Source organism: Solanum lycopersicum, chromosome 4 (assembly GCF_036512215.1).
Source record: "Solanum lycopersicum chromosome 4, SLM_r2.1".
NCBI classification, from domain to species: domain Eukaryota; kingdom Viridiplantae; phylum Streptophyta; class Magnoliopsida; order Solanales; family Solanaceae; genus Solanum; species Solanum lycopersicum.
The window spans coordinates 64,187,934-64,215,505 of record NC_090803.1 but is presented as its reverse complement, the minus strand read 5'-3'; the positions used below and the strand labels follow the sequence as shown (position 1 = coordinate 64,215,505).

Genomic DNA, 27,572 nt, shown 5'->3' with positions numbered 1-27,572 from the left:
AAACTTAAAATTTTATATTTAACTTATGAAATCAATTTAAAAACATAAACTCTTAATAAATATATGAAGTTAAGTTATTTTATTTTAATTAATCAAATTAACTAATAAACATAAATTAATTATTTAATTTTTTTATATTTGTCAAATTCATAATCTCAATGCTAATAACTCTCAAGATTAAAATAAAAAGATAGAATATTATTTGTGTATCTGATTATAAATGAAATGACAAGTATTAAAAAAATATTCATATTTAATAAAAACGATATTTAAATACTTCCTCCAATCATTTTTAATTATCATATTACGTTTTTCAATATTAAATAGATTACGTTAATTCAATCTTTGAAATGAAAAATAACACAAAAAATACTATAAGTATTTACTTATTGATATAAAAAATAAAATTCTTATTGTTTAATTGTACAAAAGAATTAATGACATTTAAAATAAATAGAGAGAGTAAATAAAAAAAAAAGAAATACTCGAGCAACGTGCTGCATTTAACGTAGTACTACACATAAAACTCGCCTGCAAATTCAATTATTTTAAAAAGACTTCCCTTGCACAATGATTATGGCGGAGTTTGGCATATAAAATTATTAAGGATTAAATAAAAAGATATTAATTACTATATCTTAAATTTTTAAAAAATAATATTTTCTTCGTTTTATAAAAAAATAGTCTGATTTGACTTGACATGGAATTTAAGAAAATAAAAAAAAAAATTTAATCATGTGATTTTAAATTAAAGTTATGTTAAATATACAAAATTTTCTTTTAATTTTATAGCTTTAAATATGTCACGTGAAAAGTTATTACAAAAAATTATTCTTTTTTAAAATAGACTAAAAAAAATCATTCTTTTTAAAACTGAGAAAGTCTCGGTAGATAATTTGACATCATTGATATACATATTATGGCGGAGTTGGCATATAAAATTATTAAGGATGAAAAAAAAAGATATAAACTATATCTTAAATTTCTTAAAATGATAAATCGTCTGAAATAATTAATATACGTTAAATAATTTGAGAGATAAGAAGTAATTGATGAATACCTTCCCCATTATTCCGCTGAAATTGCATTTACGTCAACGATAACCACCATGATTAATTATTTCCTAAAGGTCCAAGATCATTAATTATTTTTTTTAAAAAAAAAAATAATTATCGTATGGAATTTCACTAAAAGACAGAAACAAAAATAAAAAGTTAATGAGAATGCAGAGTTGACTGTTAAATTTACTCTTTGTCGGTGTTTTTCTAACTCCGACGATAGATATATTGGTAACAAAAGAGACAAATGGATTCTAGACCCTCTCATTCCTTCTTAAATTTATCTCTATTAAGGGTATTATTGGAAATTAAATCAAACTATTTACTCCTTCGTCTAATTTTAATTGTCATAATTAAATTTTAAGTGACTTTATATGATATATTTTTTTATTATATTAATATACAAAATATTAAAATTATAATACTTTTCGTATAGTTATTTAAAATCTAATTTTTTTGTTTAAAATATTAAATTAATATAATTTAAACTCTAAAATTTAGTCAAATTAACATATATGATAAATAAAAATGAACAGATGGAATATTTGTTTAAATTTGTGATCACAAGGATACGTAAATTTATCTTTTATTTCTACAAAAGATTACATTTCATAACTTTTGAATCTATAACCTCTTGAATCACAAGAATCTATTCTACGTAGATTTACCTCTTATTTATACAAAAGATTACATTTCACAACTTTTGAATCTATAACCTCTTGATCACGGAGCGATAACGCAAAAACCCCCTTTCAAACAACAGTTCAAAATAAAGATCTTACCAGTGCAACAACTTTAAAAGCTTACTTTCAAACAACACAATTATTTCACTAATAGTTGCTATTTAATAGCACATGTCCACTTGCCCAAAGAACATATCATACATTTGCAGGAACAAAGAAGTTCAGATTGTGTAATGTCAAAAAACTTGGACAACATGTACTTTGGAGGAACAATATGCACCTCAAAAGACATTATAATACTCCTAGTTATGAAAAAATGTACAATATTTTGGTTACATAATACTCCTCCTGAGAGATTCTCCAAACAAGAAATGAACCAGAGGGAGATTTATGTGTGAAGAAAAGCTGCGTGCTTGCTATACTCTATTCAACTTCCACTAAATTCCTTGTTTAATGTTTCAAAGACAAATTCTTCTTACAAAAGAATATAGCCAAAAGAAAGAAGAAGAAAAAAAAAAGAATTCAGAAGATAAAGAAATTACATTGACACAGTGGGAGGGGGGTTTTGCTTAAAATGAACACTATTCACCATTTCTTAATGGTTTTCTCTATTCATAGATGCTGCATTTGCTCAACCATCTGCTCTAATGTAACTTTGCTTCATCATCTTTTACGGGTTTCCAACGGTTTGCGGAGAGGCGATAAGTCTCCACAATTTCCCCCCATTGCTTACTCTTCTCATTTACAGGAATGTACCAAAGGTCAGGTTCAGCATCTAATTCTTTCCAACTAATATTTATCCCTAAGCTATGAAAGATTTAATCGACCTGTTCACCGATCAAGTCTAGGCCAACGAGCAGGAATGATATACCTTGAAACAGCAAGAAGTAAAAGTGGATTCCTTGAGCTGATAGTAGGCTCCTTAGTGAAGCTGTCAACAGCAAGAAAGCTAAAGCCAATTCTTTTGTGTATATTCTGTTGTGCTTCTTCTTTCTTGAAGCTTTTTTCTCCTTCTCTTTAATTTCCTCTCTTAATTCCTCTAAATCAGGCACGGAAACACCTCGTTGGTGTTTTGGTTTCCCATCGACCAACAAAGTAAGATCGCCCTCAGAGGAACGTCCTGATTTCTTGGTCGCTGTCCATTCTTCTGAAGCAACTCGCTGGTGTTTTGGTTTTTCCTCAGCTAACGAAGCAAGATCGCCCTCAGAGGAACGTCCTGATTTCTTGGTGACTACCCATTCGTATGCACTTCCTAGTTGGAAGAGGCCAGAGACCATGGCATTAAACTTGGTAACGGACATGGTGTTCTCGAATAGAAGGTATGGCACGATGAATGGGAAAGATTTAGGCGCCGGAAGTATATTAAGAAATGACATGGTGGCAGGGACGTAAGAGACGACCCATGATGGGAGCGTCGCCTCAGGAATGAACATTGTCATTGGGAGGATTATGCAAAACAGAGTGAATGAATAAAATGGCAATACCAACTTCCTCAAAAGGAAGAAAAGAAATATCAAATTGCCCTTCTTCCATATGCTTATCTGCATCCAACCATATTGCAAGCATTATTGTTAGGCACAACATCCAAATATGCTAAAACTTAACAAATAGAATCGGATATCACTTGAATGGATGCATTCCACAATACCTTTGATTTAATAATGGCAGGTAAACAGAGACGAAACAACTGCATTGGCCCCGAATGCCATCTATGTTGTTGCTTCCTATACGCTTCATATGATTCCGGTAACTCACACTGACACTAAAGTACCAATAAATTCTTCTTTAGGCTCAACACAAAGCAACTACTTTCAATAAAGCTATACTCGAAAACGAAGCTTTTGCAATGAATTTTACCTCTACATCATTGAGAAAGATAAATTTCCACCCATGTAGATGAGCCCTGACTGCAATGTCCATATCTTCAACGGTCGTCCGCTCCAACCAACCACCAGATTCTTCTAATGCCTTAATCCTCCATACTCCAGCAGTCCCATTAAAGCCAAAGAAATTCAGAAAAATACCATTAACCTGCTGCTCCACTTCAAAATGAAAAGCCAAATTAATGTGCTGCAATCTTGTAAGTAGATTTTCATCCTTGTTCACAAAAGACCATCTTGCTTGAACCAATCCTATGTCATCATTATCCTACAAACAAACCACTCACATCATAAGCACCACATTCTACACTAAAGTGATAGCATACAACACAAATTACATCACATATGAAGGTAATCGAATATACCTTGAAATAAGGGACAGTTCTTTTAAGAAAATCAGGCATAGGCTGGAAATCAGCATCGAAAATGGTAACAAATTCGTAGTCTTTGACATAGCTGCAATTCATAGCTGACTTAAGATTACCAGCTTTATAACCCTCTCTGATCACTCTATGCCTGTATATGATATTGGCACCTTCCTTCTGCCACTTACGAACCTCTTCATTGATCAATGTCTGAGTAACTGGATCATCTGAATCATCAAGAACTTGAATCAACAATCTTGATTTAGGCCACTCCAAACAACACACAGCACCAATGGATTGCTGATAAACCTGATAAAAATAACAACAATTCCCACCGACAATATAAAAATGAGTTCTTGATAAACAATTAAACACAAAATCTTGGAAAGACAAAAAAAAAATTTACTATAGTTTTACCTCTTTTTCATTACACATAGGGATCTGAACTAGTACCATAGGGTAATAACCACTACCATCACCAGACTCCAGATCCATTGCACCTTGTTTTGCTATTGGCTTAATCTTCTTCATTTTAACCCAAAAACACCCTAAACATAGTACTAATCTATCCACACTTTGGATAAGAAAAAGCACAATGCAAGCATTAGCTAAAAATTGAAGAGGAGGAGCAAGATACTCCACCCTAATCAACACCCATTTTGAGTAAAACCAATCAAAAACACTTTGCACAGCTAATGGATTAGCAAATTTGTGAAAATCCAATGAGTACAAATACTGTAATTGAAGATCTGGTGCACTAAAGTACCAGCCTTTGAAATAAGCTGTTATTTCAAACCCTAACAAGATTACCGACAACCAAAGAAAGATCTTTATGCAAGTATAGAACCGGTTCTTGACAGCCGGATTCTCAGTGGAACTGTTGTCTGTAGAATCAGTCCGACCGGCAGCGACACGGCGGCGCACGACGGAGGCTAAGCTGAACAATGCTGATGCTATAGAAGTTAAACAACCAGCAGCTTTATGAGCCTTAAGAAGAAGAACCCATGTAAGCTGTTTAGCATTCTTGTTTCGAACTTTTTCACGTTTATAAGGAGACATTGAAGAAACATCATCGTTTGGTAACAAGAAATCATCTTCTGATGGTCCTTCAAGCTCAACCATTGACCAATTGTTTGGATTCTCCATTTTTACCACTACTGGTGTACCCCTATGAGTTTCTTTACCCCACCAGGTAAATGAAGGTGCCATTCTTGAAACAGACCCAGATGGCAAAATCACTTTAAAGATGTAAAGATTGAATCTTTATCTGTTTTTCAGCTCAAATCAACACAATGCTAGCAAACCCAGATGAAAAGAAACTAAAGGGTGTTGGATTTTTGAATTCTTGAACTCATTTCAGAGTCCAGAAAGAGAAGAGATAAGAAGAGACAGACACAGAAAGCACACACTCACTCACACACACACAGAGGTTTATAAAGGGAATATGAAAATTTGCAAAACAGTATATTGAATGTAGAGAGAGAGAGAGAGAGAGAGGACCATATAATAAGAGTGTAAAAAAAAGAGCTATAATATAATGATATGATTTTAGTTGAAGAAAGCAGTACAAACAGCCCCTTGGATTACAGCTTGCAAAAAAAAAAAAAAAAAACTTTTCACAATTTTTGTTATGGTAACAGCTCAACACGTCTTTGATTTTTGTAAAATCAAATAATCTCAAAAGGAAAATTTGACAGCACGTTGTTCTTTTTTCTATCAATACCACCACTCTTTTTTATGTATATATAAAATAAATAAATTACCAGAGTGGTTTAATTGCTCCTTTTTTTTCACCCTTTCACATGACCAAGAACATTAAAAAAAAAAAATACCCAAAAATCAAATAGGACATGAAATTTCGTGGACTTGTGTTTTTCACCTACTACTCCTTAATGGTGTTTTACAATAATGAAATTAAGAAAGAAGAATGAAATAGTAGATATTATATTCATAATGACAATAATAACAACAATATAATATGTGTATATATTTATAGATAAACAGAGATAGAGATTCAAATGATAAAAAATTTAATGAACCTTCAAATTTTGGCTCCTCCTCTAATGAAATTTTTCACGAAATAATAAATCAAGATTTAAGATTTGTCTTTCATTAATACGCATGAAATAGATACATAACGAGAATAATATAGGATAGGAGGAGGATATGACTTTAACTAATCATCTAATCTTCAGATCATAAGATCTGGGAAATAATGAGCATTTAATTTTTGTTTTTAGCTGTAATAAATTCCTAATTTTTTTTTTTTTGTATAAGGATAAAAGAAGTAAAAAAAAGAAAAATTAGTACATTTGTTTTCTTGTTTTTGGTCATGTTCAAAATTCCTTGACCGAGAAAACAGCGGGTCGCGGCCGTCATCAAAGGATTAATGTCCAAATCACCCCTTTGAAATGGTACTCGCCTATAATATATGAAATATTTTTTTTTAATTAAAATTTAATAATCGTAGTGTACGGATTAATTTTTGTGGTATCAAATTATTTTATTAATTATTAGATCAGATTTTTTAGTGCATAAAATTATATAATACCACTTAGATTAGAGTTTTTTTGTGCACGAAATATATAATATACTAGTAAGTCGTTTGAATTAAAAATAACTTATGTTATAATTAATTATGATGTGGCTGGTTATTTTGATTATTTTTCTTATTAATTGTCCGAATTTTTAATATTTAACTAGTTGTTCTTTACAAAAAAATATCATTCATCGTATCTAATGAGTAGAAAAATAGATAGAGAAAGTTTAAGGATATTTTGGTCCTTTTAATTATTTTATCATGAGATAAGTAGGTGATTAGTAACTAGTAATAATTTCACCATAGGAAAAACTTATCTCAAAACTAATTACAATATAACGTATATAGAATCAATAACCAAACTGAGGATACTACTAAATTTTTAATTTTGAAATTATCTGTAATTGTCAGACATCCCCAACATTATATATATTTTTCAAACGTACCAAATGACCTGATAATTTTAAGAAAATTTAATTATAATTACTTTATATAAACGTAAAATAATTAATAACTCTCAAAATTAATTCATATATAATAACTTGTAAATTAAAACTCAATATACTTCATTCTCTATATTGTCATGATAGATAATTTCGAGCTCGCAATTTTTTTAGGAGGACTTGATAGTAATTACACTCAATTTAGTCAATTTTTTCTTTTCGTCTTGGCCGATTTTTGTCTTAGTGGTAATAATTATACTAATCTAAATAATTAGCGTCATTCACGCTACGCCAAAGACACAAATGCACAAACCAAAATTTGACACTTCAACTAAACAAAATTTTGAAAAGACAAAAATACTATACGAATTATTGTACGTATTAAAGAAATTATTAAGTGGTGGACCTCTTTCTTTTTTTATAAAAAATAAAATAAAATTGTCTTTTTACAATACTTCCGAGAATAACGAAAGTTGCGTTGAACAAGTGGAGCTATACAAAAAGGCTGCATAAAATATTTCCTTTTCTAAAGGTAAAAATATTCAAAAATATGAAGTAACATATTGTTACTTTTTAGATGTATAGTAGTACTTGTTAAATCATGAAATGAATTACGTAGAGTTATAGCACTAATAATGGTAATATGATATCACTTCTTTTAACCTAAATGAAACTACAAAAATCACAATAATTGTTGGATAAGAAAAAGAAAAAAAAAAACTAAAACCAAAAGCCCATGATAATTATTAAGAGTGTAACATGTAAAGCCAAATTTTTAATTTAAAAAAGGTAGAATTGTTTCTTAATTAGCTACACTATGGAAAAGTTGAGCCTATAAAAGGTTATCCGTGATGAAGGAATATAATTATAACCTAATTAAGGATTTAATAGTTTATCACTCTCTAGCTTCTACGGTTAGAATGTGAAAATCAGCTTGTAAAATTATAGTTAATTTAATTTGTTTATATGGGGAGGGTAAATAGTATATTCAAGTCATTAGTAATATAAGTTTATTTTGACTCGTTCAGCTCTGATCATTTAAAACTTGATTAATTCATAAAATTCATAATATAAAGGATAAAGTTCTATTAGGTACTCAAACAAATTATTTTTTTTAAAAAAAAAATTAACTTTAAATTCAAAACTCAATAAGAATGGGACGAATTGGATCATAACTCAACTTTTAGCTCAATTCCGTCTAATTTACTTCAGTTCAAATATCTTTGAATAACTTAATGACACGTCCATTTATTAGTTTCATCTATTTTAAACTTATCACAACCTATTCAAACTCTTAAAGAAATATATTACTCCCTCCGTTCAAAAAGAATGTCTTTATTTCCTTTTTAGTTTTGTTTTAAAAAGAATGACCTCTTTTCTTTTTTAGCATCACTTTAACTTTCCACGTGACATGTTTAAGACCACAAGATTAAATGATATTTTGATACATTTGACATAACTTTAATTTAGAACCACAAAATTAAAATATCTTCTTCCTTTTTCTAAACTTCATAAAAAATCAACTAGATCATTCTTTTTTAAACGAAGGGAATAATATGTCTCAAATAATATGCCACGTGATAAGCACGCGTTGGATGATGTATGAACATTAATAAACAAAAATATATACACATAAAAAGACACATAAAAACAAATTAATTTGATTAAATTATAAAGTGAAGGTCTAACAATCTTCTTAACTCTCAACCAAACACCGACACTTTGCGGTCAAATAAAAATGTCTAGTATTCTGAGAAGTTTTTTTTAAAAAAAAAATAAAAATAGAGAGTTTAACTAACACTAAATTAAAGAAATATAAAAAAGATTATGGAACGTTCAACATAGGTTAAATATTATATTAATATTAATCATTTGTCATATTAAAAAGTGTCATTTTTTTTAAAAAAGAAAAAAAGTAAGTCATATAAATTAAAAAAAAAATATAATATATCCATATAATTTCTAATATGATATATATAAATATAAAAACTTAAATTTTTTAAGACAACGATTTCGAAGATTGAGTGGTCATGTAACTAAGTACACAAATGTCAATTACCTGTTATTTTCTTAGAGGTTCACTTTACTACCAAAATCCTCAAAGTCTCCAAGTATTCATTCTATATATTATTATCACATTTATGATTAACAAAAACAGGTAGATATGGATTTAGAAACGAAAACTACTTAAGTTTAATATCTTCTAAAAGAACACTTCTATTTAAACAAAAAATAATATTCTTTTTATATTACTTTGCGGAGGACAATGCCAAATGGAATTGTTTTCTAAATGAAAATAAATTAATTTTTGTCAAGTCTCCCATTTACTCGTGGTAGTTCCTTAAAATGAAATTTTCTGAGGCACGTGCGACGACTCGGTTAATGCACGTGTGAGACTACCGCTGGTATAAAATTGATCGGTCGGACAAAGCCGGCTATCAACCACCCCGGTCAAACCGGCTGTTGGTTAACTTTTGTGAGTATATGACATTATTTCTTAATTAATATGTTTAAATAATTTTTTTCTTTTGACTTTAATGCTTACTCCTTTTTCCTGTGAATTAGAGATATCGTTTTTAAATAGATCTTCGGCTTGGGAGGTTCGAACAACACAAGAATAAAAGAAACTCCAATGAATATATTAAAAAGAGAAAAATATTGCAGCAAAAATAATAATATAACTAACAGAAAACAAATAAAAAAATTTTTTGTACTAATGAACATGTGTACCCAACTGTTGCAAGTTCGAGTCTTGCAAGAATAATTATTTTTGCCTTTTAAGGGTGTGACTTAGTGATCAATTAAGCGAATGAAAAATTATGAGGTCTCAACTCTCAAGTTAAGTCGTGGTAAAGATAAAACACTGCGTAATTTCTTTTCGTTTGTCCTAATTTTGGTGAATAGAGTTACCAGATATGATCTATTATTGATGAAATCTGATATTTCACGGAATCATATTAGATAAAATTGAAATGGAGGAGTGTTTAATTACATATTAGTATGTAACCAATTTAATCTTGCAATGTATAGAGTCATACAAGAAAAAGTGAAAGCAAAAAGAGTAGAAAATCAAAATGCTTCACTAGGGGATCCAAAGCGTGTAGGGTCAACTAACTGATTGAAAACCATAGAGTATTAATCCAACATATTAATCCTCAAGATTATATTCATCATTACTATTAGCTTTGTACAAGTGGATACCTCAATAATATACATCTAGGGGTCCTAATCTATTGTTTAAAAAAATTAACAATAGATAACTTTACTTGCTTATCCAATTAAACAATGATTAGTGACATTTAAAGTTGTCTTTTTCTATTTTGCCCGTTTGGGTTTCACGGCCAATGACCACATCACACTTTTAGTGCCTTCGATTAATTTTTAAATAATGAGCAAAAAATAAAATAAATCGTGTTAAGTATGATTTTATAAAGAATATTTCTGGTGTATAAAATATTTTGTTTGAAGGTCGGATGAAAAGTCAAATTTAAAAGGTATGATATAAATAATCTATTCAATGCAAACATTAGTGACTATTTAACGAATCAGTTCATGACCTATAAAATAACATGAAGATAATTTATCATTGCTCTAAAGCTTCTTTCAACGACCTTATTAGTGGAGTATAATAGTTTATAAAAGGGAAAAGGGTCTGATATACCCCTAAACTTTGTTATTTAGAGCTGATATACCCCTTGTTATTAAAGTGACTCATATATATCCCTACTTGTAAACAAATGACTCACATATACCCTTTCCCTTTAATGGAAATGAAAAAAAAAATTGTAATCTAAATTTTTATTTTTTTCTAAAAAGTATAATCTCATATGAGTAAATTTAATCCTCGTCAAACATATTTTTTTGACTTTTTTTTGTTTCAATGATTAATTTATAATTATTATTTTGATAATCAAATTTATTTATGTTTTACTAATATTCTTGTAAAACTTATTGTAGATGACCAAATTTTTTCTTCGAATACGAAATTAAATTACAATAATACACACAAAAAAATAGTTTAATCTTTTATTCTTTAAACTAAGGAATGAAAGAAAAAAACAAAATAAGAATAAGAAATTCAAATAATTATAATAAAAGAAGTCAAAAAATAATTCATGTATGAAAAAAATTAAAATATACCTTGAATTTTGATAGAAGAATCATATATACCCCTAAATAATTCCTTTTTTAAAAATTAGAAGTAATAAACATAAATTTAAAACTACTTTTTTAACTTCCGTTAAAGGAAGGGTATATGTGAGCCATTTTGTAACAGCAGAGGTATATGTGAGCCGTTTGTATAACGATAAGCGCATATATAGCCACTTTTATAACGAGGGGTATATCATCTCCAAATGACAAAGTTGAGGGGTATATCAAACCCTTTTCCCTTTATAAAATTGTATAAATTAGTGGGAAATTTTATTGGTGCAAAAAATTAGTGTGTGATCATGTCTACTTATGCATGACATATGAAAAATTATTGAGACTTAAACAACACAATTTTGGAATCGTTAAATAAAATTTTCCAATGATTGTCAAAATCAACAACATGTGTAAGTTAATTTTATATGGGGTTGATTACGACCTATCAAAATTAGAATAATAGAGTTTGATTAATATTTATTTTTTCTTTGTCGGTGTGACCAACTTTTTTAAAATTATTTAATGTTAAATAGGAGTAACTAATATACAAAAATTCAATATCTTGACGTTTGTATGGTTTATGTTGGTTTTCTTTTTATTAATTATTGGGGTTGTTGGTTGGTACTATTATTTTTGGTTTATTTATATTTAAAAATCATGCCTAGTCCTTTTGTTTTCCCTTTTATTTCTCTCTATTTTTTCTAATATAAGAATTATATATGGTCAACAATTTTTTAATATTTTGGATGACAATCTTGTTATATTCAAGTTTCAACTTGTACGGTATCATATACCTTGCAAAAATTACCACAACAAATCACTAGTTTAATACAATATTCTCTCTCGTTTTTATTTACTTGTCTATATTTTTTTTTTATATTTGTCCCTATTTACTTGTCCATTTTAATAAATCAAGAAAGGATAATATTTTTTTCATAATATGCGCTTATTTAATTCTAGAAAATTTCTAGTACTACTAAGTTATAATGCATGTTTTTTGGAACCAGAAAATACATTTATTATACTTAGGGAGTTACATAGTCTTTTAAGTTAAGGATAAAATTGTAAGTAACCTATAATAATCATTGATGTCTGTGTCACTCCTAAAATGGACAACTAAATAGGAACAGAGAAAATATTTTTTACTACAGTAAAAAGTAGATTGAGACATAAAATTTAAATAACTATTGTGATTATAATAAATCGAATCAATGTTGTTGATGCAATAACTAAAAGAAAATTCACTTACGCTTTTCTTTTTTCAAATATTCGTAAAAATTCTTGATCTTATTGACTATCCTAACATATTATTTTTTTCTATTGGTTGAAAAAAGGAATAATAAACGAGAGGACATTTTTATTTTGACTTGTGTTAGGGCAATATTCAAAAGGTTTTATGCCAAATTAGTGGACATCACGTAAGAAACTATTGTTATTCGAATATTGCAACTAAAATTTAATTATCAGATGCAATGGATTGACTTCAACAAACATAATAGTATGAATTTGTTATTTTGTTTAAATATCTCATTATTTTAATTTAAACAAAAAAAATAGTCCAACTTAACTAAAATCAACTACACAAATGTTGCCACGTTAGCAAAATAATGCAAAAAATAATAAGATACAACCATCGTGGACTCAATTAATATGAACTTCTTCAAATGTTGAGTACGTGTTTGAAATGAGAGTGATATTTTTCTTAGTTAATAAAAATATTTTCTAGAAGTTGAATTTCAAAAAGTAATCTCTTAAAAGAAATAATTTTTTTAATATGTCTTACATTTTTCATAGGTACAAGTCAAATTTTTATATTTTATATAAACAAATATTTTAATACTTGAAGCATTTCGTTTGTTTCAATCAACATTTTTATTTTAAAATATTATTGACTAACTTTAATTACTCAAAATTAGCACATAAAAGCACCCGTCCATGACATTATAACATGAATTAGCGATTAGCAATAGACAACTTGTGTCATTATAAAATAAAAATCGATCACTAATCCGATTTGATAATAGCTTATTGATAATATGATAATTGTATTAGCTATGCAGGCTAAAAAAATTCAAATAGATCCGCTATATCCGATCAAGAAGTTTTAAATTTCTAGACTCAAAGCGGAGAGTTGAATAAGATTTTTTGATCAATTGAATTTTCTTTTCTTCAAAAGAAAGATCAATTTATTTATTTTTGATAATAATACGATTTGCAATAAAAAATTAATCACGTGACCAGAAATCGATATGAAGGCCAAAATAGTAGTTGTTGTCTATTGGAGATATGAATGTTACACTTCTTTTTTTTTTTAATAGATGTATTTTCCCCCACTTCAAATCTCTAGTTAGACAAATTTAGTAAGTTTTGTGTACTTTGGAGGATTAGATTAAGCTATAGATCTACTAACTAATTAATTAAAGTTATCACCATCATGAGATGTTGGGAAAAGACATCTCAATATAAATTGAAGGACAACTTATTACTGCTACAGCTGGGCTTTCGCTAAAAAAAATATTATTTGAAATATATTTGTATGTATTGTTACGGATATTTTGATTAAATTTGTGAGAAAGAACATCGATGAGAAAGATTGTCGATATTTTAGTGAGGATCAAAATCTCACTGTTTTCTTTCATAGAGCTGATTTTAAGGGAATTATGTGGAAAAATCATGTTTAATTATACAAATTTTCAATTGATTTGCAGTAGAAAAATCTTAATAACGAGGGTTCAGTTTTTAGTAATGATAAAATTAATTGTTATGTGATGTGTAGGTTACGAGTACAGGCTATATACTCATTATTAAACTTGTGATAGAATAAACAACTTAAATTACACAATTTCTTATAAACACACAATACTTCATGCGAATATTCAATTATAGATTATTATTTTTTTTTGCAAAAAAAAAAATACAATACTAAATATTTGTGCATCGAGTTTAACAAGTATAACATGTCATGCTACCAAGACTTTTTCTTTAGTTATTTAGTATCTAAAATTCATTATCTCGATTAATTCAAAAATGACAATCAAAGTTCCCTCTTTATAATTATTATCGAAGAAGAATACACATTTGAAGCCATAAATTATGTACGTACGGTATACAAGAATTTTTATTTAATTAAAAATTTAGTAATGCTATCCGAAGATTAAATACATATTCATTGCTATTAAAAAGATAATTGAGACACAAATTAGATATTTATACGTAGCTTCTGATCTTTGACATGAAAAAAAGAAAGAAAATTATTGTAATAATGAAACAGACATGTGAGATTAAATTTAGCAACATATATATCAGTTGGATATGAAAATCTATTTGGATTGAAGTTAACGAAAGAAATTAGATAGTTAAGATGTCACCTTCATTATAGATACTTAACACAACTCTTAGCTAAAAGTTTGAAATTGTCTAAAATATTGTTGTAACAATAATATATCCATGTAATTCAACAATATTATCTTATGTGTGATATATTAGTTATTTTCAATAGATCTCTAACTTTAAAAAGTAGAAGCATTATCATGTTTTATTAATTTTTTTCTATTTAGATGATTGTGAAAATATAAAAGGAGCTAGGTAAATAAATATAAAATAATAGTAACACTAATGCTTTTCTTTTTACGATGAGAATTGCATTTGAACTTATTTTGTACGCATCTTAAATATTTCATCATTAATTACTTTCTTCAACATTGATAACTAAATAGTTTTGCTTATTAAATTTTTTTTTTTTATTATAATTTGAATTCGGATTTATCATGATTTTTAGTATAATGAGTGGGAGTGACATGCTTTTCCTGGCATGCTGGAATAAGATGACAAGGCTAGAATAATGCATTCCCAATAGACACATGGTAGAATAATGTCATGAGTCACAAGTTAATAATAATAATAATAAGGTTTTGGGTAAATTCCAAATGATGAAATTGGATAACTATGGAGAAAAAAAAAAGTCTAAAAACACTTTTTAAGCGGTTGAAAAATATATTTTGGCACATTTGTGACAAACTTGTGAATGTTCATAATATGTTAAATGCAAAAAAAAACATTTGGCACTCATGTCAATGACTTTCTTAACACTTAGTTTTTCTCTTCTTTAATTTGTTCTTTTTGGTATTCTCTTACACTTCATACTCTTTAGATTACAATGTTGGACAATGCATGACAAAATAGCTAATAATAATGCAAGCAAGATCTGCCTCTTAACACGTTTGAATTTAAACAGAAAGGGATGGGCAGCACGTGGATTTCGTTTAACTTCATATTCTTTCTTCGAATTCTTCAAACTTTTAGAATCCATCTTCAAATCTTCAACTTATCATTAACTCCGTTGTAAAATCTCATAAATAATATATATCATGGCATCTTACTTTGAATTTATCGTGTAAATATATCCATCACCAAGACAAATAAAAAGGGGCTCAAGGCTGATGTACGTTTTCTCTAGATCGATGAATATCATATGTATGTTCTTTCCTTTCATATACTATTTCATCAATTTTCTTGCGAGATGAATGACTCCTATAATTGAACGTCATGAATCAAAATTTATTAGCTTTTGTGAATGGGTTGTTAAGATCTATATAAGTACCACTTCTTTTTTGCTGTTGTACGATCTATATTCAGGGTCGTTCAGTTCAAAACAAAGTGATCTTAGGATTACGCTTGTAAAACTATAACCAAGGTAGATGATATCATATTCTGTATGGAATATGGCATCCTTTTGGTATATTTTTATCTTGATTTTAGCTAATACCCTCCTTAGATTATTATGCTGATCTCCACAAACATTTTGCAGTTTACATTTTTAAAAATCTTTTTAGCACAAAAAAATTGAACTTAACTGAGTAAATAAGTTAGCTGCTGAGATTTTCCATATCTTTAAATGAAAATTACAACTATGTGAAAGTTGTATCAAGAAAAGTTGGCAAGACGTTGATACAAACGCTCTAATGTTCAAGCCATTTTGTAGATTACAATTTTTCTGTGCTGTACAGAACATAGACCGATTCCTGCATTATGTTCCCATGTATTTTCCAGTGATATTCTCTTTGGAATTAACTTGGCACCATCAATCAGAAACCAAAGAATCAGTTAACTTACCCGAAACCAAACTCTATGGCGCTCTTCTAAGCTTCAACTCCAATATTGAAAATGCTGTAAATGTCACTGCAGATTGCCACACTACTTGAGGAAACAGCTAACAATATCATGACTGATGACACTAGCCTGTCCCTCTTGGTTGCAATTCCATGTGTATCCCTGATGAATGACACAGACGTGGAGAATGAACTCTGAGTATGTGAGGATGATTACAAATAAGTAGTTGAAAAGGGAAGATGGTACTCACCTAAGGACAATAGCAGCTGGAAAAATGAAACCAACAGAGACAGTAGCCGTGGCGCCAGTAAACTGGAAGGCATCCCAGATGCTAGGTACACAATTTGCTCCCAAAAATATGAGACAGATGAGAGCTGCTGTGACTGAAAAGAATCTGCGATTATCATAGGCAATAGGAATTGCATATGGGAAAAAGAGGCCATCCATATTGAGGCGAAGGGAAAAGAAGACAATTGGGAAAACGAGCATCAAGTGGATCACATAGCTCACTCGCACCACATCATTAAGTAATGAGCCATAAGGAATTCCGAGTTCACCATCAAAGTTGGCAAGTACATCATCCAAGGTATGATCACCAAAGAGAAGGAATCCGAAAAAGCTGGTTGCTATATATACAGTTAAGCATAACACAATTGAAGTACGGACTATTGACTTCATCTGGCTGCCATCTCTTAGCTCATTCTCTATTGGATGTACTGCAATACTCATCAAACAAATATTAGAGTTTTTGTACTTTTTACAAGTAATTTCTGGTCACTCATTGAGCATTTATCAAGACTGACAAGTAGGATAAAACCATGTCTAGGAGGTGAGATTTAGGGCAAGTGTGTATTTGGTGGTAAATCAAATTATGACAAGATGAAGTACAAGTACATCTGGTGATCCATCCCAACTTATAACTGCGTAAAATATAATAATTTTGTGAAATACTATGTCTAGGTTCATGAGTAAAGATTTGATCTTTCAGAATCATGAACTTGGGAAGCAGAATGTTGCCAGCATGAGAACGACGGACTTTTGGAAGCTCTCAGCGTATTTAAAAGATTTGGATACACTCTTCTTTAAAAAACAAACAAGAAAATTTTGTTGACAAGAGAAGCACATAGAGGAACACCTACATGTCCTCAACAAACCCGGATAGACATGCATGACTTGAAGCTCTCGAAAGAGCTGCTCACTAAAATGTAGATTAGACACTTGGGGAAAATATGTGACAAAGAAAATTTAGACACTACTCAGATCTCTTGGTTTCCCTTGGATACAAGGAGACTTGTTGCCTAAAGCATGTATACCAAAAAGCCTTTGAGGAAACGTCCTCAGCTTGATTTGGGTATTAAGATCACATTAAAAAGGAAAATTGCATTATCTATCTGCTTAATCACAGAGGGGGTTGTTACTAACGATATTCTTTGACACAATACTGTGTAAGTAATGAACAGCTAGAACTTACTATTGTGATGGCAAATATAGGCAGTAACAAGTACTGGAACAGTTGTGAAAAGCTTCCAGAAAGACGCTTGATCAATAAGTTTAGGCAGTAAGCGGGGCATCCCAATGCTTCCATTAATGACCTTAACAATGACTATTCCAGCAGTGATCACCACAAATACAACAGCCAAAGCGACTGACAAAGCTGATGTGTATCTCAATGAATCTGCCCAATACAATAAAAAAAGTAATCCATATTAGTGACTGACTGCAGATAGTGCCTTCACAGGCAAGTATACCATCTGAAAAGTAGGAAAACAAATATAATGAAGGTGTAATAATATCGTGTTGCTGGCTGATTTCGATAAGAAACTGTACACTACATGCAATACAATCCGAGTTTCATCCCATAGACAAGGAGAACCACCTCCTTCATTTAAGGTGATGTCACATCATAAGAATTTAGACTGCGTGATTATGCAATAATAAGTTAATAACCTTATGAACCTGGGCATAGTGGAAGAGATTGTACATTGAAAATTTCACAAAATTATTGTACTTTAAATGGTTCTAACTTGGCTAAAGTGTAACCAAACACAAGATGCCCTTCTACTTCATATTGTCATAATTCGGTTAACCACCACATCACATCAACAGCCCTTAACCTCATATACATAATTGGCATGTTCCACTATGAGGTAATATCTCACCCTAAATATCCCTTAAAATCATTTTTACCACAACATATTTGTTGATTCTCATGAAGTCACATTTAGGTAATACACACATCCATAATCAACTTAAAGATGAATTTCACAACCAATACACTCACAGATTGGAACTAAATCCTTCAACTCATATTAGAGTTTATCCGTTAACACATCTTTTCATGAATGAAAAAAAGAGGAGAAATGCCTTTATCAAAAAGGAGAACCTATTTGTAATTAATTTGTCAAAATTCATGATATAGAAACTTACTCCCTACTTCCATTCCATGTGACCCACTACTTTTTGTTAACTTATAACCATAATTCTATCAGGAGAAAATAAAACTCCTCTATTCTGTCAGAATTTACAACAAAATTTGGATCTAAATAAAAAGTCAGTCCGTTATCATATCTTCGTAACTTCAAAGTATTGCTACTTCATATTGCAGATCCTTTGACATGACATTTTCCTGGATACCATCGGTCGGAATGGGATCGGGTGTTTTCGCGTCTTATTTTGAATTTATCTGACTCTAGTACTATAAATTGTACTTCTTTCCTTAATTTCAGGAAGTAGTCATAGACTGATAGAAGAGCCGCTAATGAAAAGCAGCAAGTATCTCAGTTCAAATTCTTATACAGTAAGGATCAGCTCATTTATGTTAAATGATTATTAAAACCTAAGCAGAACTCTCTTTGTCTTAAAATGCTTGTCCTGTTTTTACAGTTTGGGTTGTTTCTTTTTTCTTATACTTTTTGATGAGGTAAGATTAGGGTTATTTCTAATTGTTGTCTACTAACCTTACGCCGAAGGCATTTGTAATTTTAAATACTATGAAAGTTTTAAGAGCCTCAATTTACGCTTCACAAGTTCATCCTCTTCTACTCTCTTACCATTCAAAAATAAATAAATTGATCCAACAAATGCTAAGCAAATATTTCATTTTATAATCTAGTCATATTGTAGATGGACAAACAACTTTTTAAATGGAGAGTGTGGTATCATTAGAATGTGTTGGACACGCATAAAATAACACCTGATACTCTATAACCAATTTCATTTTGATTGCTAAAGGTGTCTCATTGGTATTCAGTATCAAATGTGTGCTATAAATATTTTCAAGAGGAAACACCATTACGAGTAATACCCAATAAATACCAATCCAGATACACAAATCCGTTTTACTTGACATATGTATAAATGGAACGTAAACATACATGGAAACTTTGGGATGCGGAACAAGTTTGTTTGGGAAAGAAAGTGGGGAGAAACAGGGATAGTACTAGCATGAAGAGTAAATTAGTAGTGTCATGTTGATTCACAGTGGGATTAGCTATGTTATATCAGCATTATAGAGAACTCCAGAAATTCCAAGGGTAACAGTTTAACTTGGTATTAGCTATAAAATGTAAACATTTCGAAGATAACAATCATCAAATGCAGAGAAAGATTCCATATTTGTGACTACAGATACAGTTCATTTCCATCTTTGCAAGTTCAGCACATCAAACTACTTTCCTTTTTTTTTTCAAGTATCCGTGTCACAGTTCATAGTAAGGATATAAAACGAGAATAACACTATGAAACATTGGGAAGAAGAGATGAGTTAGTACGAATAATCACCAACACGCTTGAATGAAATAAGAGGAGCAAAAACAAGGAGCGTTGTAAGAAGCAGTAAGTTGGAGCGCGAATTCCACCAATGTTGGCCAAACCATTCTTCCGTGACACCCGAATAATGCACCCCATCTGATGAAGTCCCAGACAAAACATCTCCTGCAATCAAACAGACCACTTTCATTAGCCTACACAGATAACTCCAGAGCTACTACATTTAGCAACTGGTCACAAAATGGAGATAACACTCTGGGAACCAAAATGTCATTTAATCTCGTGATCTTAAACATGTCACGCAAAGTTGAAATTGAAGAGATTAAAGAGTCGACTAAAAGATAAAAATGTATTTTTTAAAAAAACACATTAAAAAGTGATCAAAAAGAAACCAGAGAGAGTACCGATGATGATCATGTAGACAACAAGGGTCCCGAGATTGTTGATCACGACACAAGCTTGCAGCAATGTACGACCAAAGCCACCGAACGCATCGCCAGCGAGGCCAGAGTAGGAGGAGCATTTGGAAGCTCTGGTGAACCTCAGTAACATCTCAATCGACTTTTCTGTCAGTATAGCAGCAAGTATGATAACGATAAGACCTGGAATTGCACCAAGTTGCTTGAGCGTAGCCGGAAGAGCCATGATTCCGGCGCCGACAATTGTAGTTGACAGGTTGAAGACGGCTCCGGAAAAGGAAGCTCCATCGAATCCGGCCTCGGAGTGACTGAAAGCATCATCCTTTTGAGGCAGAAGAGGGGCGGTTTTATAGCTCCGACGGTGTTTCCGGTCGGAGTAAGTCATTCTGGTAAATTTGGGGGAAATACAGGGGGTTACATGAAATTTACGCGGGACAGCGCTTTATTTATGGATTACACCAATGAGATACTGACACGTAATCTAGCGGGCCCTGAATAATTTCTTGGGCCTCGTCTTGTTCGCCTTCTTGGTACCAGCTCAGTATTATTAATAAGAAGTGTTGAAACTTTCGAAAATAAATAAAAGTCAGCTCGATTAATAAAGTATTCTGCGTAGTTCGAAAAAGAATTGGCACAGTGTTCAAAATCATATGATAAGTGATAAATCTAAATTTATAATGTGTTGTTGGATAGTAATCAGTGTATGATCATGAATTTTGAGATAAAACGTTGAAATTTTAATTTTTAAATTTCAACTTCAAAACAGATGATTAGTTGAAAAATAAATTATCTAAATTTTAAATATTATATTAAAATAAAGCAATAAATCTTTTAACTTTGTAATTTCTACGAATTTAGACTGTTTCCTCTCTTGGACTTTTTGCAGGTACTGTGATGAATTGGAAACATTGAACATTACGATGGAGTGCATTCATTTAATTGTTTTGAAATAAAAGTTCCGTATTCCATGCTATTTATATTTTTTGCTTTTCTGTTGAAAAAAAAAAATCTCTTCTTAGCAACTTTTATGTCAATTAATTAATGTTTATATGTATTTATTGTATGAATTGTTTCGTATGTGCACTAGATATGACTATTCATACTCATGATCTATCCGTCACAATAATCACAACTTTTATCATTCCTTCAAACAATTACATTAATCAAACATAAACAAATGATATTTTCCTTTATTTATTGAGTATATAGGAAAACATGAGTCCTCAGTTGTCACATGAGTAACTCACTTTCCCCATTACTTTTTCAAGAATGCCAGCTAAACCAAGCAATAAAGACGTTGCATATCTGCTTTCCAATTTCACACAAATCTCAATTATACTCACTTTTTCGATAGAATTATAATCCTGACACTGCACTACTTATATTCAATAAAATCATACCGCTAGGGTAGAATGTTTCTACACTAGTAGCTTATAGATTACAAAGAGAAATCAGTTGTCCGAGTTACTTGATTTTCAATTTCAACAGAGTTATAATCAGTCGATAGGATGGATAGCTCATAGTAGTGCTATTGACATTGATTGTATGCCTAAACACACATGAAACACAACTAGTAAGTGCTTGTTTTAAGGGTTTACATTAGCAATATATACAAGCAGTTTAAAATCCTTACAAACAAAAACAGATTTGAACTTACTGACCGAAATCATCATAGTCACTATGCACGCTTCCTCTTGGACTTCCGCTTTGAGTTGACTTCCTTAGGCTCTTGTGACAATCCACCTGATTTGGCACCCACAACAGAACTCCACAGTGCCCGTTCAACGTCTGATGGAGTAAAAGAGTCTTCTTTTGCTGATAATTCCTATTAAGCAATTGCCAAAGGAACATGAAATGAGATAGGTCCTCCACTTCAGAGGCAATAATAAACAAAGTACCATGGGTTCAGCATAAAAGTTCAAACGACTTACAAACACTACAAAGCTTTTGATTTGGTTCACGGAAAAGCTACGTATTATTGTATAAAAGAGCCTATGTTTTAGTCTTGAGACATTTTCTCTCAAAATATACAAACTCTAAATCTAACCTAAAATTTATGGCTTAGGTAGTAAGGTCTTAGTTATACATATTTTTACTTCAAAGTATTATTGATATCGAAACTTGTGGAATCAATCAGCATACGAAAATCAGTTCAACTCCACAACACCATAAAATTACTTCAGGTCATCAGAATATTGTCTCCTTCATTCTTCACCATGTCATCAGGTCCGACGCAAAGCTTACCTGGCAACTTGCCAGAGAATCATTTTTTTATCTGTATTGAAGCCAAACCTATGATCACAAATTCATAATGACTTCTTTCCCCCACCAGCGTAGACAGACCTCCTTTTATGGTTTTCTTCATCCAAAGGGAAGGATGTCTGAGGCATGACCATGAGCCATGAAACATAGGAGAGGGGAGGTTTTTTTAGCATTCTTTGATATCCTGGTGACTGAACAGAAGAGTAACAAGCGGCTTCATCTGAACATCGCATGCATTTAAACAAAGTCTACAAAGAGCAGATTATTAATTTCTATCCTCCGGGATTTGGTCTTGAGTGAACACCAAAAAGAGGTGGTCTTGAGTGAAATTTAAGGGATAAATCAGAAACTGAATGATGAGATACATATACATTGTGAAAGCAGAAAACTCCATACTAAATGACGTACAACTATGAAAACAGTACAATGATGAGCTGATATCCATGCATAAGCATTACCGTCATAGCTAATCAAATGAACTTCTAAAACTAGGAAGAAAAAGCATCTTTGATCAACCAAATTTTCAGATGGAAGCTAGAGTCAGAAAGACTACAAAAAGGTTTCCTGCAACACAGAAATTTGAGGAATACTGTGTGGTTCACAATCAGGCAGTCATTTAGATGACAAAAAGAGATGTGCTTATTTGTAATGGAGGAACTTGTTGTACACTGTGCTCTACATTACACCAAAATTTAGTCCCTCTGTCACGCATTCCAAATGAATCAAAGGAAAGTAGTTCCAGTTAGAGCAATTTGATGATCTCATTCTCAAAAAAAAAAAAAGGCAAGCAAAACCCAGATGAAAGCATCATTCTACCTAAAACATAGAGAAAAAGTCTAGCTAACCTTGGATTTTGCCTGCAATTTGTCCACTAAAACTAGATACTGTTTCAAAGTATAGTCTTTTGAGTTACCAATTGCTGCAACCATTGCCTATCAAAACAGCATTTTCACATAAATCAAACATTTTAGTACACTTCAATTAACAAAATATTACAGAGAATCAAATAGAGTTTTCTAAAGCAAAAAGGCATGACAAATTTACTTCATCCGACATAAAAGGTGCAGTATCCGGTGCATAAGCAGCCAGAACAGCAGAGGCAGTAGCTGGACCAACGCCTTTCAAGACAGTGAGTGCCGAAATAGCTTTTGAGATATCAGGTAGAGACTGAAATGCCTTCTCCGAAGCAGATCTCACAACAGCATCGTCCAGTGATGATACAAAATCCAACAACCTAGGCCTGAATGATAATTATCATATGATACTTGGAATTTTCTCATAGCCTTTTTTTTTTTTTGAAAACGGTAATGTGGAATTTTCTCATTGCCTTAAGTACCACATCTAAATATACTCACTCCATCTCAACTTACTTGTCTTACTTTCCATCTTTTTCCTTTATTAGAGCTCTTTAATTCTAACTCTCTACGTGACATGTTTAAGATCATAGAATTATAAGGTATTTAGGTACATTGAACGTATTTTTAAATATAAGACCACAGATTCAAAAAGTATACTTTGAAAACCAGACAAACAAATTTAAAGGAGTGACATATTATGTAGTCAAACCTTCAAAATACAGCAAATTAACTACAAAAAAAAAAAGTTGCATAAAACTAGAAATACTTACACATAACAATATTACTATTCAATCAATATACCATAGCAATTATCAAAAGTAAATACATATATTTTGGCAAATGCTAGATGAAGAGAGAAGTAGCAACCTCCATTTGCCTCTTGTAAGCTTCCATTGCATGAGCTTGGAGAGTTCGGGAGTTGTGATGTAACTAGGGTTTCGTTGCCGGAGAACGCCGGGAAGCTCATTCCGGTAGAAATCATCGAGAGAGACGAGATTAGGCTTGTTAAGTGACTCTATACTGGCTTCGTAAGAAGATAAGGCCTCCTTCCACTGTTCTAAATCGGAGCATTTGAACTCCATCGCCGGCGAATAAAGAGGAACTATCGCGCCATTTTCTAAAAATAAATGTGAAAATTTATGTGGTGACACTTTAGTTACTCGAAAATACAAAAGAGTCCACTAGGTTTTGAAAAATTGATTTTTTTAAATCTCAGGTTTGAACACTGGTATGGCTCTCTCGAGCTTGACACATGAGTAACTCTAATATCATTTTAGCAGTTCAATTCACTAGATATATCGTTCTCTTTGAATTTAGACGCGTACAGTTTTAAAACTTGTCAATAGTGTGTAAGACATACTCACTTATATATTTAAAATTATTTTTACATTATGTCTGTGTAAAATCTTTTTTATCTTAAGTAAATTGTCATGATAGAGTTTCAATACGCATCATTTGAAAATTAAACAACTTTGATGGCCTTTGAATAAAAAGAAAGGGGTTAAATAAGCTTTTAAACCACCTTTATTTGAGATAGAGGACTAGCTCATTTATTGAGATTCATCATGTTTGAATTGACGGGTTTAAACTCTATCATATATTAGCAATAATAAATAAAAATTATTCTATGATAACAGTTGCTCGAGTCTTTATTTGCTATTTCAATTTTATTTATCATTTTGATAATATTTTTCTCGATAAAAATAGAGATAGAGTGTGTAATCGATTATATATATATAATAGAAATGATCGTAAACTCAAATATAATTATATATTAATATCAAATGCTAATAGAATTCATAAACCTGAATTGCTATGTACCTCAATCTAGATAATTTAACTAGAATATTTTCTCATCCTATATTCAAGAAAATTGTTAAAAATGACAAACACTGTTGAAGCCCACATAACTGAAAATAGATCGTTCTTCACTATGCTTCGTTTGGGCCAAAGCCCATTCTTTGTTATTATTAGGGAAAAAAAGTTCATAATAGCAAGATATGCGTAATTACAAAACGTACATAACATTATATCACTATGAATAGAGACAACAAATTATGTGATTATCAAATAATTTTTTGTCTCTCTATGTTTCTTTACTATATTGTTCACTATTTAAAATTAGTAAATTGTTAATATTTTTTTTATTAGCTTGTCACTTGACTTAATTTAATAATCGAATGATCTACTTATCAATATAATAAAGTTATTTATTTTGTTTATTAGTGGGTGTAAGCTTTTATTTTATTGAACAAAACTATTAAATTTATGGACAATTTCATTTAATCCACCATGCCACGTATAGTTTTGTTGCTATTAGTAGGGGCAGAGTTGGGGACCGATGAAGAAATAAACTTGATTTATCATAAATAAAATAAATTTACATTGTCGTTGTCTTTTAATTATTATAAAGAACCAAAATATGATTTTTTGATAAATAATAAAGTGTAAATTCTCGATGGTACGTAGAGGCTTACATGATGATGAATCAGATTGAAACTAATTTTTTTTTTGTTGGATTGTAAATAAGATAGAGAAATAAAACAAAAACAAAAAAAGACCCACTAGACAAATTCATAAAATTAATTTTTGGATTTTTTTTATGTACCAAAGACAAAGAGCTCAGGGCCAAATGTTTAACGCATTCATGTTTAAAGGTTCTAGTGTGTTTTTCTCCACAAGTATTAGAAATTCGCATTGAATTTTCAAAGTAAATTTGAATCACATAAAAATTTAGGGCGACACACCAATAGAATTCTAAGTTACTCTCTTCGTTTTAATTTATTTATTTATTTTTAATTTAACATAAAATTTTATAAGTAAAAATATTTATGAATCTTATCATCTTAAATTTAAAATATTTAGATAGTAGTAGTATGGTGCAAAAATGTCTATAATTTTGCTATTTTAAACATATTATTCGGGAAAAGACTAAATTTAAAGAATTGTCAAAAAATGCAAAAGACACTCTGCATAAGTTCTTCAAAGGCACGAAATATAACTTGTCAAATATTACGATATAAAAGTATAAATATATAATCAATTATTTTCTGAAGCAAAAACTAAAAATCAATACTCCCTCCGTTCTATTTTATGTGACACTTTTTGTATTTCATGATTCAAATAAATATATCTTTGACCGTAAGTTTGTCATTGATCCTTTTAACATTTTGAATTATCAATTATTATGACTTATAGTACTCTTTACATAGTTTACAAAAATATAAATTTCATTTCAAAAAAATTGAAAATTATATGCGTAAATGTCCGATTAAAGTTAAATTATTTGACTCTTAAAAAATGAAAAGTATCACCTAAAATAAAATTATATTGATTTAAAATTTATAAATTCTCATAATTCATGTTTACTATAAATATATGATCTTAATAAAAATTATTGATTCCGTCCCAAAAGGCAGGCTAATAATGATCTAGCACCTCGGACTCTTGCACATATCATATGTATCTCGTGATTTAAATATGTGGCTGTCTTGAATATATATAGAGTACTATTATATTTTATTATTGTTACGATTAAGTACAAACGTGACAACTACTTTCATATATACATCTTCGATAAGGACTTTTATATATATATATATATATGCAAAAATAGGCATTTTTCTTCACATTAGTTTGTTATGTTTATTCTTTAATTCATTTCATATTAAAGACGATGTACTCTACTATAGGTATATACAATGGGTTGATTTACATTTTACGCAATTGGCCCTATTTTTAGGCCATTGTTTTGATTTAGTTGTCTCTATTTTGTTGTGCAAATTTTGATTTTTTTTTTCTTTTTGTGTTCTTTTTTTTCTCATAAAATAAAAAAAGATATGTACCCTTTGAATATATAGCCTTGAGGTTATTTTTTAAAATATTTGGAGCAAATTAATTAATGCTTTTGAAAAATAACAAACATAATCTCAAAAATAAATTCAATATAATATAATGTAAGATCGGGGGTAGATTACATAGGCATATTTAAAATTTCTACAATATGGTAGACCATTAATAAAATAGTAATGTAATATGTGGGA

General features: G+C 30.4%; 3 protein-coding genes across 5 annotated transcripts; all 3 read right to left on the bottom strand.

Annotated features, from left to right (window-relative positions):
* Window positions 1–1,865: 1,865 nt before the first annotated feature.
* Window positions 1,866–6,260, bottom strand: LOC101251178 (probable xyloglucan glycosyltransferase 12). Its single transcript, XM_004238016.5, has 5 exons — window positions 4,404–6,260; window positions 3,987–4,295; window positions 3,599–3,889; window positions 3,390–3,503; window positions 1,866–3,282 (listed from the first exon to the last, which is right to left on the bottom strand). The coding sequence occupies exons 1-5, from the start codon at window positions 5,193–5,195 to the stop codon at window positions 2,560–2,562; spliced, it is 2,229 nt and encodes a 742-aa protein (XP_004238064.1). The 5' UTR covers window positions 5,196–6,260; the 3' UTR covers window positions 1,866–2,559.
* A 9,702-nt stretch (window positions 6,261–15,962) lies between these two features.
* On the bottom strand, window positions 15,963–20,936 carry LOC101250885 (amino acid transporter AVT6A). Of its 2 annotated transcripts, XM_004238015.5 has the most exons (6): window positions 20,396–20,936; window positions 20,004–20,156; window positions 17,695–17,898; window positions 16,474–16,939; window positions 16,227–16,385; window positions 15,963–16,135 (listed from the first exon to the last, which is right to left on the bottom strand). In XM_004238015.5, the coding sequence occupies exons 1-5, from the start codon at window positions 20,793–20,795 to the stop codon at window positions 16,253–16,255; spliced, it is 1,356 nt and encodes a 451-aa protein (XP_004238063.2). In that variant the 5' UTR covers window positions 20,796–20,936; the 3' UTR covers window positions 15,963–16,135; window positions 16,227–16,252. The 2 variants fall into 2 exon arrangements, with proteins under 2 accessions (XP_004238063.2, XP_010320289.2); XM_010321987.4 differs by having other exon boundaries at window positions 15,963–16,385.
* Window positions 20,937–21,687: 751 nt separating this feature from the next.
* LOC101250596 (uncharacterized) lies at window positions 21,688–26,083 on the bottom strand. Of its 2 annotated transcripts, XM_004238014.5 has the most exons (5): window positions 24,397–26,083; window positions 23,717–23,912; window positions 23,518–23,604; window positions 22,072–22,235; window positions 21,688–21,959 (listed from the first exon to the last, which is right to left on the bottom strand). In XM_004238014.5, the coding sequence occupies exons 1-4, from the start codon at window positions 24,609–24,611 to the stop codon at window positions 22,089–22,091; spliced, it is 645 nt and encodes a 214-aa protein (XP_004238062.2). In that variant the 5' UTR covers window positions 24,612–26,083; the 3' UTR covers window positions 21,688–21,959; window positions 22,072–22,088. The 2 variants fall into 2 exon arrangements, with proteins under 2 accessions (XP_004238062.2, XP_010320288.2); XM_010321986.4 differs by having other exon boundaries at window positions 21,849–22,235.
* Between the last annotated feature and the right edge of the window lie 1,489 nt (window positions 26,084–27,572).